A 15,240-nucleotide genomic window follows, 5' to 3' on the forward strand; every position below is an offset into this window, starting at 1 on the left:
TGCTTAGGAAGGGGGGACATCCATTTGAACTTCATCTCCACTTAAAAATTTGAAATCAAGACTTTCAATTGTATCAGGTTTTAGGGCCGTTAATTCTTTAATAATGTTTTTAAAAAGGGTTAAGATAACTTTATATGGATGTTAATAGAAAGAACAGTACGATTTTTCTCAGGTCTAAAAGTAAATCCTAATAATCAATGCAGTTACGGAGTACCTAAGTAGCTTCAGGATTTGCTTTTGCTATCTCAGTTGTTTAGGTAAAAATCTCCAAAATACAAAGTAAAGTATTTGTAAGAACATGGTGGAAGTGAAATAACTTGAGTAAAAACTTTTTGACTGATAATGTCATAGGTGCCTTAAACTTTTTTTCTTTATTTTCAGTAATCTATGCCAGCAATTATGACAATGTTAGCAGACCATGCAGCTCGTCAGCTGCTCGATTTCAGCCAAAAACTGGATATCAACCTTTTAGACAATGTGGTGAATTGCTTATACCACGGAGAAGGAGCCCAGGTAAAGTAGCTGACCAAAATATTATTGCAGCGTAATAGTTGCTGCATTTAGAATAGAATTTGAAATAACCACCTTTTAAAGAAGTGTTCCATAGTTTGTATTAAGTTGGAATTATATATTAACTCAGAGGTGGTCTGTAAAGTTGGAATTATGTATTAACTCAGAGGTGGTCTGTAAAAATAAATTGCATTATATTTTGAAACGGTTTAGAGTGGAATGTTTTGGAATATTGTTCTGTCCTTCAACCTGTATGCCATTTACTAAAAGATCCCAATGTATTAAATGTTTTGTAGATATTAAAGGTTGTATGTCCCCTATATATTGAAATTAATAAGTCTTCTATTTTGAAACATTTAAATTGCGGAAGTACTTCACAGATAAAACTTATTTTAAAAATCCAACAATACCAAGTGTCTGAATTTTAGCACGTGTAAAAGTGCTACTGTTAAAGTAGGAGATTGTCTTAACATACAGTGATTTGATAAGTTTAAGGCGTTGGGTTTTTTTTTTTTAAACAGAAGTGTTTGTAACTTTAAACTTATATGTTATAAGAAACAACAATCTAAAAAAAAAACAATCTTGAGTCTTCACCCTGTGGACTTAATAACGTAAAGTTTTAAATGAGTAAAAGTTTTTGCTTTTGGGTTAAAAAGATCTTTTAAAGTGATGTGACCGATATCTTATTAGTACAATTTTGTTGCCAGAAAGTACATTTCTGGGAGATAGCATATCTTTAAGATACTGGGTTATATTGAATACTTGGCTAATTAAACCCTGGCTACTTCCATAATTTTTAGAAACCTCTAAAAGGTGGACATAGTACAAAATAGTCTGAAAAACATGGTACATAAATATTAGCAAGTATATAAGTATTTCTGTTCCTTCTAAAATCTAACATTGAAGACCGTGTAAGTTGTATGAGTGGAAAAAATAACTCCAGTGATTTTTGTAAGCTTGTTAGTGCAGTTTTACACCCTAGGGGCTTTTGATCAAGAGCATTCTGAAAAGTATTTCTGTTTACTACACATACCATGTAGTAGTTGTTTCCTGATGATTATATGTTCAACGTGAAGTTTTAAGCTCCATTTCATCCCAACATGAATGTATGGAAAACAGCTGCTTTGGGAAGAAAGTATGAAAGTAAGATTGAAATGCATGAAGTGAGGGGTATGGACTTCCTTGGTGGCTCAGTGGTAGAGAATCTGCCTGCCAGTGTAGGAAACACAGGTTCTATCCCTGGGTCAGAAAGATCCCCTGGAGAAGGAAATAGCAACCCACTCCAGTATTCTTGCTCTGGAAATCCCATGGACACAGGAGCCTGGTGGGGCTACAGCCTATGGGGTCACTTGTTTATTGACTGAACAACAAGGTTAGGCTCAACTTTGTATTAGAAGCACAAGTCTGTAAGCCACTAGGAAGATTGGTGTTTAATTTTATCACATCATTAAGCTACCACTGCTGTTTAGTCTGTTCTTTTTTAACCTGTCTCACAGTGCCTCAAAGTATGATAACTAAATAGACCAGGGCTCTATGCTTATAATTGGAATAGTGATTATGAAGAATAGGGTGTAATACTACTATTAGTAATGTTTCATACTAATGTGTGGAGATACAGTGATTTGTTTTAAATTTGACTTCTGAATAATAAAGAGTACATTTAGAAAAGTTTTTACAAATATTTTCCCACTTATAAAAGCAAAATTAACTTTCCCAAAAGTAAAAATTTTATGTTTAGTTAGATCTCTCATAGGACAAATCAATTGTATAAAGATAATCAGTAAATTGATAACTTGTTACAGATTAGGAAACAGGCTTAGAGCCTGAAGGCAGCTAAGAACCCCTTTTCTGATTGGGGTGTCTTTAAACTTCCTTGTTCAGTCAGTTTTTTATGTACCACATCTTATGGGGGGTTTTATTTGGGATAAAAAGTTGGGAAAGCATTGTTTTAATGTTAGATGTCTTAATTTTATTCCAGTAAGGTTTCTGGTCATTCCTCTGGAGTCTCATCCACAAAGTGTTCCCTACCTTGGAAGAGACTAGAGGGTTAGTGATGAGGTTTTGTAAAGCACTTGTTACCAGTGACTGCTACTTTAAGGGTACTCTTGAAAGTGTAGTAAAGAAGATATGTGATGTGAACTCATTGTTTTAATATATGGTTTGATGGGGAGTGTTTGGTTTTGGTTTGTCATAAAATATGTACTTAAAATAGCAACTAGAAATTATGCTAATTAAGCTTCCAAACTCACCTTTATGTAGCCTAACTTTTAAAAAATGATTACGTAACTTTGGAGGGAAAGAAATTATTAGAAGGGTGTAGGTAGAACTTTTGCTTAGATGGGTAGTATAGTAAACTTTTAGCACTATAATATTAGGACTACCTTCTGTTACAAACATTTTTAGCCAAGTAAGCCACCAGGAGAAAAAAAAGGATAGAGTTGGGTGTTTTCTTTAATTCTGTGTTAAGTGTCTTGAACTCTTTTATCTATTGCTTAGCAACTAAAATACTTTCACCATTCAGTTAGTAACACAGGGAGATAGATGCCAGGTTTTCTCTTTGGTTTCCTTTTGTGTCTTTTAACCCCTCCTGGGCTTTTAAATTAAGAAAAGAATGTTATGTAAGGGGACAGTGGGATTAGGACAGTTTTTTAATTTTTTTTTAGGACAGTTTTTTTAAAGGATGCAAATACTAGAAGTAATTTTTGAGAGTAAAATTATGACAGAATGAATGACATAAAAGGAGGGAACATGATTTATGCAGAGTTTGAAATGAATGGTAATACCGTGGAAAGTATTCATTTATAATATATAGAATGCTCATCACTTCAAAACTGATGAAGTTGTATCATGACCAAATAACTTGCTAGGCGTGGATGTTTAATACACCTTATCCTCTTAATATGGGTTACTATATTACATTCAAGTCTTTATCTAGTTGTATATTCTTTCTAGTTAGATATTCTCAGGGGAAGAATCAAAACACTGCTAAAATGGGCTTTGACCCTAAATAACTCGCATGACTATTTTTTCTACTTTTGTTGGTTGTTTATGATATAATACAGTTAGAACCCTTTAAAGCCATCAGTGCTTTAATGAAATCAAATTTTAAATGTCTAGTTGTATTTCAAGACTTTACATTCTGGCTCTAACCCTGGACCCTTAGGGTGAAACCCAGGCACCTGATTTTTCTTTCAAGTTCCACAGTGTTTCTGGTGTTATTGTCAGAATACAGAACCATTATCTAATTTAGTGAGTGTGTATTTTTCAGTTTTCTTTTAAAACAGTTGTATTGCTAGTTGATTAATGAGAAAAAAAATCACGAATGTGATATCTGTTCCTTGAGGAAAAGACTTCTTTCTTAACATCAAAGCTACAAGAGAAAAATGACTTTTTTTGTAAATTGAAATAAAGCCACCTTAATATCATGCGGTGTCTCTGTCAGAGATGGTTTAAATAAGAATGTTTTTCTCCCCCCTTTTTGATGATTTCTTATTAATTACCCATAGAGTCAAACCCTTGATCAACTAAATGATATAATCTGAAGGATAACTGACTTTTTTTTTTTGGTTATGACATGTGGTAGGTGGTAGAAACAGGCAAAAGATAATTAGGATCCAGTTGAGCTAGGGATCAGCCTTAAAGGTGAAACAGATTAACCTGTTGGCTTGGGGGGGGCGGGGATCATTAGACTTCAGCCTTTGGTAAAGCATAGTGTTCATATCATATGAAAAACTAGCAGTTAAAATGAAGAAACTAGATAATGTCAACATGGCTGCATCTTTAAAACTGTCAGGTGTCAATCATAGCTCAGTAAAGCTGAGGGGAAAATGTCAAAAGGAAACAGCAAGTTGCAGAAGGATTTCCATAGTATACTATTAATATAAAATTCAGTAACCATACAACTATATTTATGAAATTCATACACATGCTGTGAAAATCAAGGAAAAAACACCAGATCACGAAAGTGTCTAGAAAGAAGGAACAAAGAAAGGAAATGGCATTGAAGAAAGGTACAAAGTTCCATAAGTTTTAGATCTGACATTTAAAAGGAAAACATACAAGTGTACAGCAAAATGTAGAATTGACAGTGTTTTTTTTTTTTTTTTAAGTTTTATTTATTTGTTTATTTTACTTTACAATATTGTATTGGTTTTACCATACATTGACTTGAATCCGCCATGGGTGTACATGTGTTCACCATCCTGAACCCCCTTCCCACCTCCCTCCCCATCCCATCCCACTGGTCATCCCAGTGCACCAGCCCCCGAGCATCCTGTATCATGCATCAAACCTGGACTAGGGATTCGTCTCACACACGATAATTTACATGTTTCAATGCCATTCTCCCACATCATCCTGCCCTTGCCCTCTCCCACAGAGTCTGAAAGACTGTTCTATACATCTGTGTCTCTTTTGCTGTCTTGCATACAGGGTTATCGTTACCATCTTTCTAAATTCCATATATATAGAATTGACAGATTTTAAAAACACTAATTTTATCAATGTTCCAGATGATGTTTTTGTAGGTTAAATTATTTCTGGGTTTGCATTTTAGAAATACAAAAACAAAAAAGAAATCTCAAACTAGGAGTTAATATGTAAAATTAGAAGATTTCTCAGAGATAAAGCTGTGTTTACAATAAACTGAAGAGACTGTCTTAATGTTTTGTATGTATCAACAGGTATTTGAGATTTGTAGACTTACTTAGACTTAGCTTTTGTCTGTCTCCCATGAAATACAATTTTATAGATATTGTTGAAGGTATCTTGGTGACTCTTACAAACCAGAGTATACCATTACAGTTTATCTACGTAGATGTGAATTTTTCTGTGTTGCTTTGTTTGTTTTTGGTTGATTGTGTGCTGAGAACCCCTTTATGTCAGAGTAGCTCTTTGTTAGAATTGATGGAATTTAAGTTCAGTTTTGAGAATACCAAATAAGGCAGATTAAGGGGAAAAAACGCTTCTGTGTTTCAGAGGTATATTTCCATTCTTAACTGAAGTTTTAAGACTGATCATGGACACATTTTTATTTTTGTGAGGAGTTTTTTTTCCCCCCAGTATTTCCAAAAGTTCATAAAATCATTCTCCTATTTGGACTTTTGTCTTGCTCAATAGCTTTGAAAAGAACAAGTTAGCTTAAAATTCTTTTTGTGTACTATTTTAGCAAAGAATGGCTCAAGAAGTACTGACACATTTAAAGGAGCATCCTGATGCGTGGACAAGAGTCGACACAATTTTGGAGTTTTCACAGAATATGAACACGAAAGTAAGCAAGCGGTGGTTTTAAAATCCATTATTTCTTCTTTTCTTCCAGTCATAAACTTTGAGGAAGGTATCTCATTTTTAGTATTAGCCTTTGTTATCTCAAATCATTTAATAATGTTGAGTTATTTCAAAATTTAGTCTTAAACATAGAATTAATTCTTGCAAATAGTCCTAAGAATTATGAATGAAGTTTTGTAATTGGGACTAGTATGCAAGGTGGCTTTTTCTTTTTGTTGTTTCGGGGGTTTTTTTGTTTGTTGTTTTTTTTTTTTTTCTTTTTAGAATATGTGTACAGATCTCAGCATAAATTCTGAATGTTATTCTGAATGTTATTCAGAGATGAAACATCAGAAGAGTTATTTTGGGCAAGTGATCAATATAACACAGGCTAGGCACCTCCAAAACCAAGTTTTGTGGGCAGCGTAAAACCCGACTCCATGGTACCAATGCTTTTAATGGGACAGCACTCAGTTTTTATTTGCAATTGAAAATGTTATCATTTGGGTCCTTTTTTCTTAAGTTTGAACAGAAAGGTTGATCAAAATGTGTTTTGACTGTTTAGGCTTGATGATTCACACTTCTCTTTAAACTGCCTTAAAGTAATAAAATACCATGCATGGCATTCTGTTTAAATACACACAAGGTTTCCACTTGGTATACATTGTGTTAAAACAGAAATTAGCCATGTTCACCTCTGTTTCTGAAATCAGACTGTGTTAATTAACAGTTTTAAAATATTAACTAGTTTTGACATCTTATAAATTTTAGGGCAAAAATACAGTCCAGAACTTCCTCAAAGTGCTAACCTTAAGTAACATAACAGTGTTTGCCTGTTTGCTTGCCTGGTAAATTTTGCTTTTTATACTGACAGACATTACTAATGTTTAAGTTGATTTATCAACAGTATTTTTAAAAACTCAAATTTGTCTTGTGAAAAATGAGATGATTAGAGGAACAGAAAGAAAGCAACAGGTAAAGAATTCTTCAATTTACATAAATTACAAATGATTTGGTGCTAAATTTATGCACTATGACATTTGGCTTTTATGCAATCATTTTTTTTTCTTTAAAGATGTTAACACTACCTGATATTAATCATAATGTTCCATTATGTTGATTGCTTGTAATAGGAAGAAAAGGGGTGTCTTCCTGTGCAACTGACACAGCTAGGCTTTGACGGCAGGCCTCCACAAGGTCTACCCTTTTGATTCCCTTTAACTGAATTCTGTTCATCAATTGTTTTTGTTTCATGGGTGGTGGGAGGGGAAAGGGGAATTCAATGCATAAAATAAGTATTTCTAAGGGCTCAGTAGAAATTTCTACCATAGGGATCATTTCATGCATTTATTTTTTTTTCATTTAGTCTTTGCTGTTATCTGTCCCTCATCTTCATAACTCAGCAGTGGATTTCTCAAGTCCTGAGATGTAAAGCAGAAATGTAATACTTCAAAATGATACTTGGATTATTTATGTATATTTCCAAAGTAGTTGTTTATCATTGGCCCTCAGATTTGGCTGTCACGTCCAGACTTTTTCATTAAACTACTCCTTTTCAAAGAACTGAATTCTCATCATTTGTGAAGTCTCAATGTCTAGGAGAGATTGGGTCTTAGGGTATTCTGAAAGTTATCTGTGTCTTCCTTTGAACTAACTTGTAAACAGATTTTATTGGGCTTCCTACTTCAGCCCTCCTAGCAGAAAGATGAAAATATGAATTGTATCTTCAACAAACTTGTGCTACTTTTTTACAGTTGAAGAAAGGACTAGAGGTCAGTAGATTGGTAATTTAGGTAACAAAGTGTCAGATATAAAGGCAGAAGTAGATGAATGCAGCAAAACAAAGGGGGGATATCCTTAGATTAAAAAGGGGGTAAGCTAAAAATACATTGGCTAAATATGGTGAAGTTGTTAGGATTATTACTTCTTAACTGGTGTATTTATGGTGGGTTTTGTTTCTTAGTTTCTTAAATATCTTTGTAATTGGTTGAAAATTGGCAAGAGGGTGTATATTCCATGTAGTAGGAAGTGCATTTGTTTTGACTTAGTAAAACTTTGACCACTCTTGACTTCATGACTACAAAATTAATTTAAAGCAAGTTTAGAGTAGTATGTTTTTAAAGTTAATTTAGAATTTAGTCAGTGAGAAACTTAACTTTGTTTATTTACATGTGTCAGAGCTAGACATTTAGAGAGAAGTAGATGAATAGGATAGAAAGCTTCACCATTTGCTGCTGATTATGAAACTTTTAATAGCGTCAAATTTATAATTTCAGAATTTTGCTTTGGCCTTGTTTTTATTTATGAAGTCTTTTTAAGGAATGTTCTGCAAATGTAGGATTTGGGTTGAAATGGCAAAATTTCCCTTAAGTACAAAATGTTAAAAATGAAAGAAAACAGCAAAAACATTGTTTGAGCACAATGTAGTTTGGGACAGTCTATATTGTGCTTTGGATAAAGTGTGCATTCACATGATCCCTTTGGTTGAAATACTAATGCTCCTATTTTATTGTGTGGTGACTAACCATTTTAAAGATGAACTCTTATTCTCAGCCAAAACTTGCAATCTGAGGTTATATGTCTATATATGAATGAGTTTGCCTTTCAGGTATTATAGCTGATTCTTCCCTAGTTCAACCAGTTGAAACATACCACAATAATTTTGACCCTTTTCTTCCTCCTGTCTATCCACACTAATTGGTCATGGTAATAATTTTGGGTAGTAACTCCTGTAGCCTTATAAATTGTTATAAATATTGTTGACTATTTAGAGTGAGTAATCAACAGGGGGGACAAAATGGCTTCAAAGTGGTATTTGTATTTATTAATTTACATTTTTAGTTATTTCTATACTTGGAAGAAATACCTGAAAGGTAGATACAGATTGCAACATGCATTTGTGTATTATTTTGACTGTGCACAAAAGTTTATCTTTAAATTAGTAGAAATAGCAACTATAAGGGTGGGGTTAAATTTTTAAATTAAACCCGTGGGCTGTCTTGCTGCTCCTTAAGTAACACACCAGTGATGTTTGTAAGCACTTTCTATAGAAAGTATCTGTGACAATACTTTTAGTACTTGGCCGAGAGTTTACAACTCCTAGAAGATGGTAGGGAGCTTGAGAGCATCCAAGCTGCTAAATTCCTAGGAGCCTGGTTCTGTTAAGTACGCGAGCCTGTACGCAGTCATTTATGCTGTGAGCTCATATCTGGCTGCTGCTTTCTCCTTCTGCAGACCAAGCCCATTTGGCTGCTAAGGGCTTTTTATTTGGTTCTTCCTCCTGGTGTGAGCATGTATAAACAGCAGGACGTTAAATAGAGTAGTAAACAATAAAATGAGGAAAATGCATGAAAACTCAGTATATGGGCGAATGAATAGATCCTTGTTTAATATATGTAATTAAAACTTGGTAGCATACTGTTTTTGAAACTTTAGATGTAAATGTGTGAATGTCTGTCCATTTGTGAATCCTGGAAATTGCCAGTCTTACAGCAATATATTCACATACTTTTATTCTCCAATTTTCAGTATTATGGACTACAGATTTTGGAAAATGTGATAAAAACAAGGTGGAAGATTCTTCCAAGGAACCAATGTGAAGGTAGGAAAATGTTTTAAAGAATTGCAAATTCAGAATTTTTATTATCCCTGGCATTTTTGTTAGTTGACTATTAGGAGGAATGCGTCAAATCTTTAATAGTTTATTATGCACTAACGGTTTTGTTTCCTGCGTTCATCACGTTGCAAGGCAGATTCTGATTATATTTGGGGGCAGGGGAAGGATAAAGTTTTATTTGGGAGAAAGCAGAAATCAAACTGGTTCAACTTTCTCCAGTAAATATTGTGAAAAATTTTTATCAACTCATAGTTAATCTGGACCATGTTTGAAGTGAATGAAATTTGAATATGTACTCTTATGCTTTGTTTTAAATTCATCACATGGAAAAAAAATAAATTCATCACATGGTAGCAAGTAATGAGTATTAGAATATAAGGAATAACATAAACATAACAGCGCAGGAAAAACCAAGTTTTAAAAATCATAGGACTTTATCTTTTGAAATTCTAAGCATACCTTATAAAAGATTTGCTTCTAAAATAGGAAAGATTTTTAAAAAATGAAGATTTGATGATGCCTGGTATTAATTTTTTAACTTTTCCCTTTGTACTACCTTGATAAAAGTAGTCATGGTTTAAGAAACAAGGGGCAAAGTTAGTCTCTTGAAACTCTTTAATGTGGTTTCACATACTGCCTTATTATCTACTTTGTTACTTGTTTGTCTGGACGTTATAATGGGGTTACTCTACTTTTGATGGCGTTCTATTAAATCATGTTCCCTTTCTTGGGCTATTGCTTTTTAAGATGTCGTCTTTGACCTGCTTTTTCATATCATCTTTATAATGGGATAGTGACCTGGATTTATGAAATCCTGACTTAAATCTTGACATCTTTATAGCGCTTTTAGAGGTGAATGGGACAGTTTTTTAACAGCAATATCCCTAAAACATCATAAACTGAATTAAGAATGATAGTATGGAAGTATTTGAACACTGCCACCCAAAGAGGTTCTTCAATGTTTTATTTTGGTTTGAAACTGTTTTAGATGATGTTCTGTGACTTCTTTAGAAATTAATAAGTATGGTTTGACTCCTGTCCCAAATAGATCCTTTGTACTTCATCACTACTTACTTTTAGGGACTTCAGTGAAGTCCTGGTTCCTTTACTATTGTTGTTTTATACTTGTGGCTTGAGCCATGGCTTACTGTACCAGCAGAAAGTGTTTATTTTTTATTTCATTGCCATTGTACTGTGGTAAGTCCCTCTTTAATTTCTAAACACATAAACCTTTGCTGCTTATTACATAAAGATTATGTTTGATGATCCTCCCAAGTTATTTTCCAGCTGTAAAATTAAATGGTTTGAAGTAATAAGTGCTTATCAAAGTCATGGTGGTATTTGTTACTGAAAAAATTAGAGGTTACAGTTCTCTTTGAGAACTTGACATTTTTTGCTTTCCTCATGAGTAAAGGGAGTGGCATGTTTCGGCTTTTATCACACAGTCAGAAACTTCCACACATTTCTATGCATATTCCAGGACATAAGATTTTTCAGTTTCGAAAGTCTTGTTTGGAAAAAAACTGGAGGAGGATTCTTCATGTGTTCCTATTCTGTATTAATGAGACACTTCATTTTTCTGAAAGTTATACTTACAAGAAAACATCTTATCAGAATCACCTTTCTTTTTATATTTCCGCTTAACCCTAGTGGTAAGATTGAGTGGGATGTAAATCTTTTCTAAAAATACCTGAAGTTACTATCACCACATACATGGTTGTCGCTGTCAGTGAAGTCATTACATGGAGGGGCAAGTGTAGTGTAATTTCTAGGGTGTTTCAGAGCTTCAATATCAGAAGAGGATGTAAAGCGGCTCTCAGAGAATGTTAGTGAACTTTAGGTCCACAACAACAACTTTGCATGATGAATTTAGTTTGTGTTTTTAAAGTAATTGTTCTAGTTTACAAAACATTGAGACATAAATTTATTCATTACTATATTTATGATTCTTTGTAATTTTGTCATTCCTGAGAGGCTTGTACCATCCTAAGATTTTATATTTCACCAAGTATACTAATATTTCCGAATGTTAATTTTTCTTCATCTTTAACTTTGACATTGGAAATAAATTAGTATAACCCCTGAAATACTGTGCATTCCTTTTGTTTATAATTGTCAATTTTTTAAGCTGTTACCTTCCTTTTGTTAGCTAGTCTTAGTATATATGAGTGCTAGCATGTGGTGAAAGAAAAGGAAAATCTGGTTGTCCCCTTTAGACAGGCTTATTCACAAAAGTGGCAGTGCTTGATGTATTTTCAGGGAAGGATAGGTTTGGCTGTACAGCCAGCCAAAATAATTTTAAATCATTTATTTCAGTCTAGTACATATTTTATCGCCTTTCAGTTTCTTATCCATAAGCAGATGTTAATTTCACATGTTTTTAGGGGAATGGCATTTTCAATTTAGACCATTGTCTAAAGCACTTTGCTAGAAGTACACCTGACAGTTCTAGACTGATGTTAGATGTCTCTTGCCTTGGTTTCCCTTAGTGTATCCTTACTGCTTGGTATGTAGGTGTTTGGTATCTAATTATTCAATTAATTGCTCAGTATTGAATTATTTCAGTGGCTAACACCACTCCTTATTTGGAGTTCAGTCCTTTATTTAAGAGCCTAATGACTTTCCCAATATTTTTGCTTTTACATTTTTAAATTACATGTGTACATATTAAATATAATTGATATCTTTGAGGTTAAGTTTTGAAGTGAATATTTGCATAGATCAGTTACTATAAGTCAAGACAAGTTTTTAAAGCTACTGAGTATAGTTCCTTGTGCTGTACAATAGGTCTTAGTTATCTATTTTATATATAGTATGTATATTTTAATCCCAAATTCCTAATTTATCCCTCCTATCACCCTCCTTTTCTTTTAGTAGCCATAAGTTTGTTGTTTGTTGTGAGTCTGTATCTATTGTATAAACTTCATTTGTATCATTTTTAAAATTCCAGATATAAGAGATATCATATGATACTTTGGTTTGCTTTACTTGGTATGATAATCTCGTGGTCCGTCCATGTTGCTGCAAATGGCATTATTTCTTTCTTTTTTTTGGCTGTCATTGTGTTTCACATCTTTATCCATTCATCTGTCACGGGCATTTAGATTGCTTCCATAGTTTTGTTTCATTTATTTATTTTGGGGTGCACTGGGTCTTTGTCGCTGTGAATGGGCTTTTTCTGGTTGTGGCAAGTGGATGCTAGTCTAGTTGCGTTGGCTTCTTTTGTTGAAGAGCATGGGCTAATTCCTCTACCCCCCGCATGTGGAATCTTCCTGCACCAGGGATCACACTCCTGACACCTGTGTTGGTAGGTGAATTCTTAACCACTGGACTACCAGAGAAGTTCACTTCCATAGTTTCTTAAGGAACCTCCATACTGATCTCCATGGTGGGTGTACCAATTTACATTCCCACTAACAGTGTAGGAGGTTTCATTTTTCTCCACACCCTCTCTAGCGTTTATTATTTGTAGACTTTTTGATGGTTGGCCATTCTGGCCATTGTGAGGCGATACCTGATTGTAATTTTGATTTTCATTTCTGTAATAGTAATGTTGAGCATCTTTTCATGTGCCTTTTGGCCGTCTTGTGTGTCTTTGGAGAAAATAACAGTTTAGATCTTTTGCCCATGTTTTGATTGTTTTTTTAGTCTTTTGAGAAGGGGTTTTTTATATTAAGCTGTGTGAGCTGTTTGTATATTTTGGAGATGAATCTCTTGTCAGTTGTGTTATTTGCAAATATTTTCTCCTATTCTGTAGAGTGTCTTTGTTTTGTTTATGGTTTCCTTTGCTGTGCAAAAATTTTGAAGTATTAAGTCTCAGTTTATTTTTGTTTTTATTTAAGGTAATGGTTTCAACTAAAGAAAAAGATTGAATTTTAATATATGAAGGGAAGTAATTTCCAAATAGGGAGTAGTTCATTTAAACCAAAGGATTATATTTTAATCTGTTAGGACATGTAGCTTACAGATCATTACATTTTTATGAGATACATACAGACTTGCTGACATTGAAAAGAGCAGTGGTGAAGAAGAGTTCAAAGTGATAAAGCCATACTCTTTTGATTTTCTTGTATGGTTATTGGGACATGATATAATAAGTAATGTGTGTAAAACGCTCTGCATATCTGGATGCTCACTATGGATAAACATGTGTGTTGTCAGCCCCTTTCTGTAAAAAATACTCCAACTTCTCTCCATTTCACCAAATGCTTGTATACTACTCTCAAGTTGCCTTGAAATTTCTGCAGTAACATCCTAACTGGGCTCCTTAACACCCACTTATGTTTGTCCCTTGTGATATATTTTCAGCAAAGGGTTTAATATATTTTAGAAACAGAACTAATCAGGTCATTCCTATGCATAAAATCACCCATTGTACTGAATATCACGTTTAACTTGTTGCCTTTAAGCAGTAGTGACTTTTAAAAAATTGTTTGCTTTTTTTTTTTTTTAATGGTTTTATTAAGGTATATTTAACATATACAATGAAAAAAAAAAAAAAAACATATACAATGAACTATCCAAGTTCAGGTATACAGTTTGATACATTTGACTCATGCCTGAAACCACCACTGTAATCATGACCTTTTTCTGGTGAATGCCTTCTCCTTTACCTCCCCAGCCTCCAGTCTGCTTTCTGTCACTCAATTGATTAGCTAGGAGTAGAATGGCTAGATCATATGGTAGGTGTATATTTTTAACTGCCCAACTGTTCTCCAAAATGATTGTATCACTTTACATTCTCAGTAGCAGTATGCTTCCCATCCTCGCCAAAGCTTGGTGTGGTCAGTTTTTAAAAATTCTAGCCAGTGTAGCACACACATAATGGCTTCTCCCTGTGACTTACACTGTTGAGCATCCTCACTCAAATCATCTCTGTCTGTATACTTAAGTTAGTATTGTTACGCTCTACTGAACAGAGATAGTTGTTTCCATTGTTGGTCATTTTGAAAAGCACTTCTAAGTGTTTGGACTCTTAAGGCCATAGCTTTTAAGCAAATCCATGAGAAATTCTCCCCCCACTCTGGAATGTAATGTGTGAAGTACCAGTCTAATCTTAGATTAAACAGGCACTATTGGTGTATTTTTGCCAGTTTTATAACACGATGGGATAATAAAGCAAAGATAATATTGATTACATTTTATCCAATAAAACATTTTTTACAATATTCTTTTGAACTTCAGCATCATATGTAATTGACAAAAACTGTTTTCCTACCATTTCTATTTAAGGTATAATGACAATGTGGTCCCCCCCCGCCCCAACATTTCCTGGTTATGTGGAACTTCATAAGCGGTCTTTACTTGAGACCTCACAATGCCTAATCCTTACCTTAAATCCACACAGGAGGAGATTCGAACCACTTACAGATTTTATTAAAGAGATTTGGAGAACTGGTGGTCCGGTGGTTGACTCCACACTTCCAATACAGGGGGCGTGAGCTTGATCCCTGGTTGGGAAACTAAGATCCCTTATGCTGCCAGGCGTGGCCAAAAAATTATTTAAATCCAAGATTTTCTTTTAAAGAGTTGTGGATTTTATTATGATTGTTCTTTTGTTATAGAAAATGTTGAATATTTTTTTTTTAAATGTTGAATTTTTAATAAAATAAAAACAATTGTGATTAAATGTACATATTTACCATTTTAAGTGTATATATGGTTCATTGTCAGTAAGTAAATTCATAATATTGTGCAACCATCCTTACTATTCATCTCTGGAATTTTTTGTCATCTCAGTTGAAATTACCCATTAAACATTAACTCTCTCTTATATACTCTTCCCAGTCCCTGTTAACCGTTACTGTACTTGTCTCTATGAATTTGCCCATTTGGTAACTCATACGTAC

General features: G+C 33.8%; 1 protein-coding gene across 2 annotated transcripts in view; it reads left to right on the top strand.

Annotated features, from left to right (window-relative positions):
* The window catches only part of XPO1 (exportin 1), a 41,123-nt gene that overhangs the window by 3,740 nt on the left and 22,143 nt on the right, over positions 1 to 15,240 (top strand). The window contains exons 2-4 of one of the 2 annotated variants that reach the window (XM_061155224.1): positions 382 to 513; positions 5,678 to 5,779; positions 9,304 to 9,376. In XM_061155224.1, coding sequence (XP_061011207.1) covers positions 388 to 513; positions 5,678 to 5,779; positions 9,304 to 9,376 — 301 coding nt within the window. In that variant the 5' untranslated portion in view covers positions 382 to 387. Of the gene's footprint in view, positions 1 to 381; positions 514 to 5,677; positions 5,780 to 6,908; positions 6,973 to 9,303; positions 9,377 to 15,240 lie in introns of those variants that run through there. The other variant, XM_061155225.1, reaches the window with a different exon arrangement.

The sequence above is a fragment of the Dama dama genome, chromosome 11, assembly GCF_033118175.1.
Source record: "Dama dama isolate Ldn47 chromosome 11, ASM3311817v1, whole genome shotgun sequence".
NCBI lineage: Eukaryota > Metazoa > Chordata > Mammalia > Artiodactyla > Cervidae > Dama > Dama dama.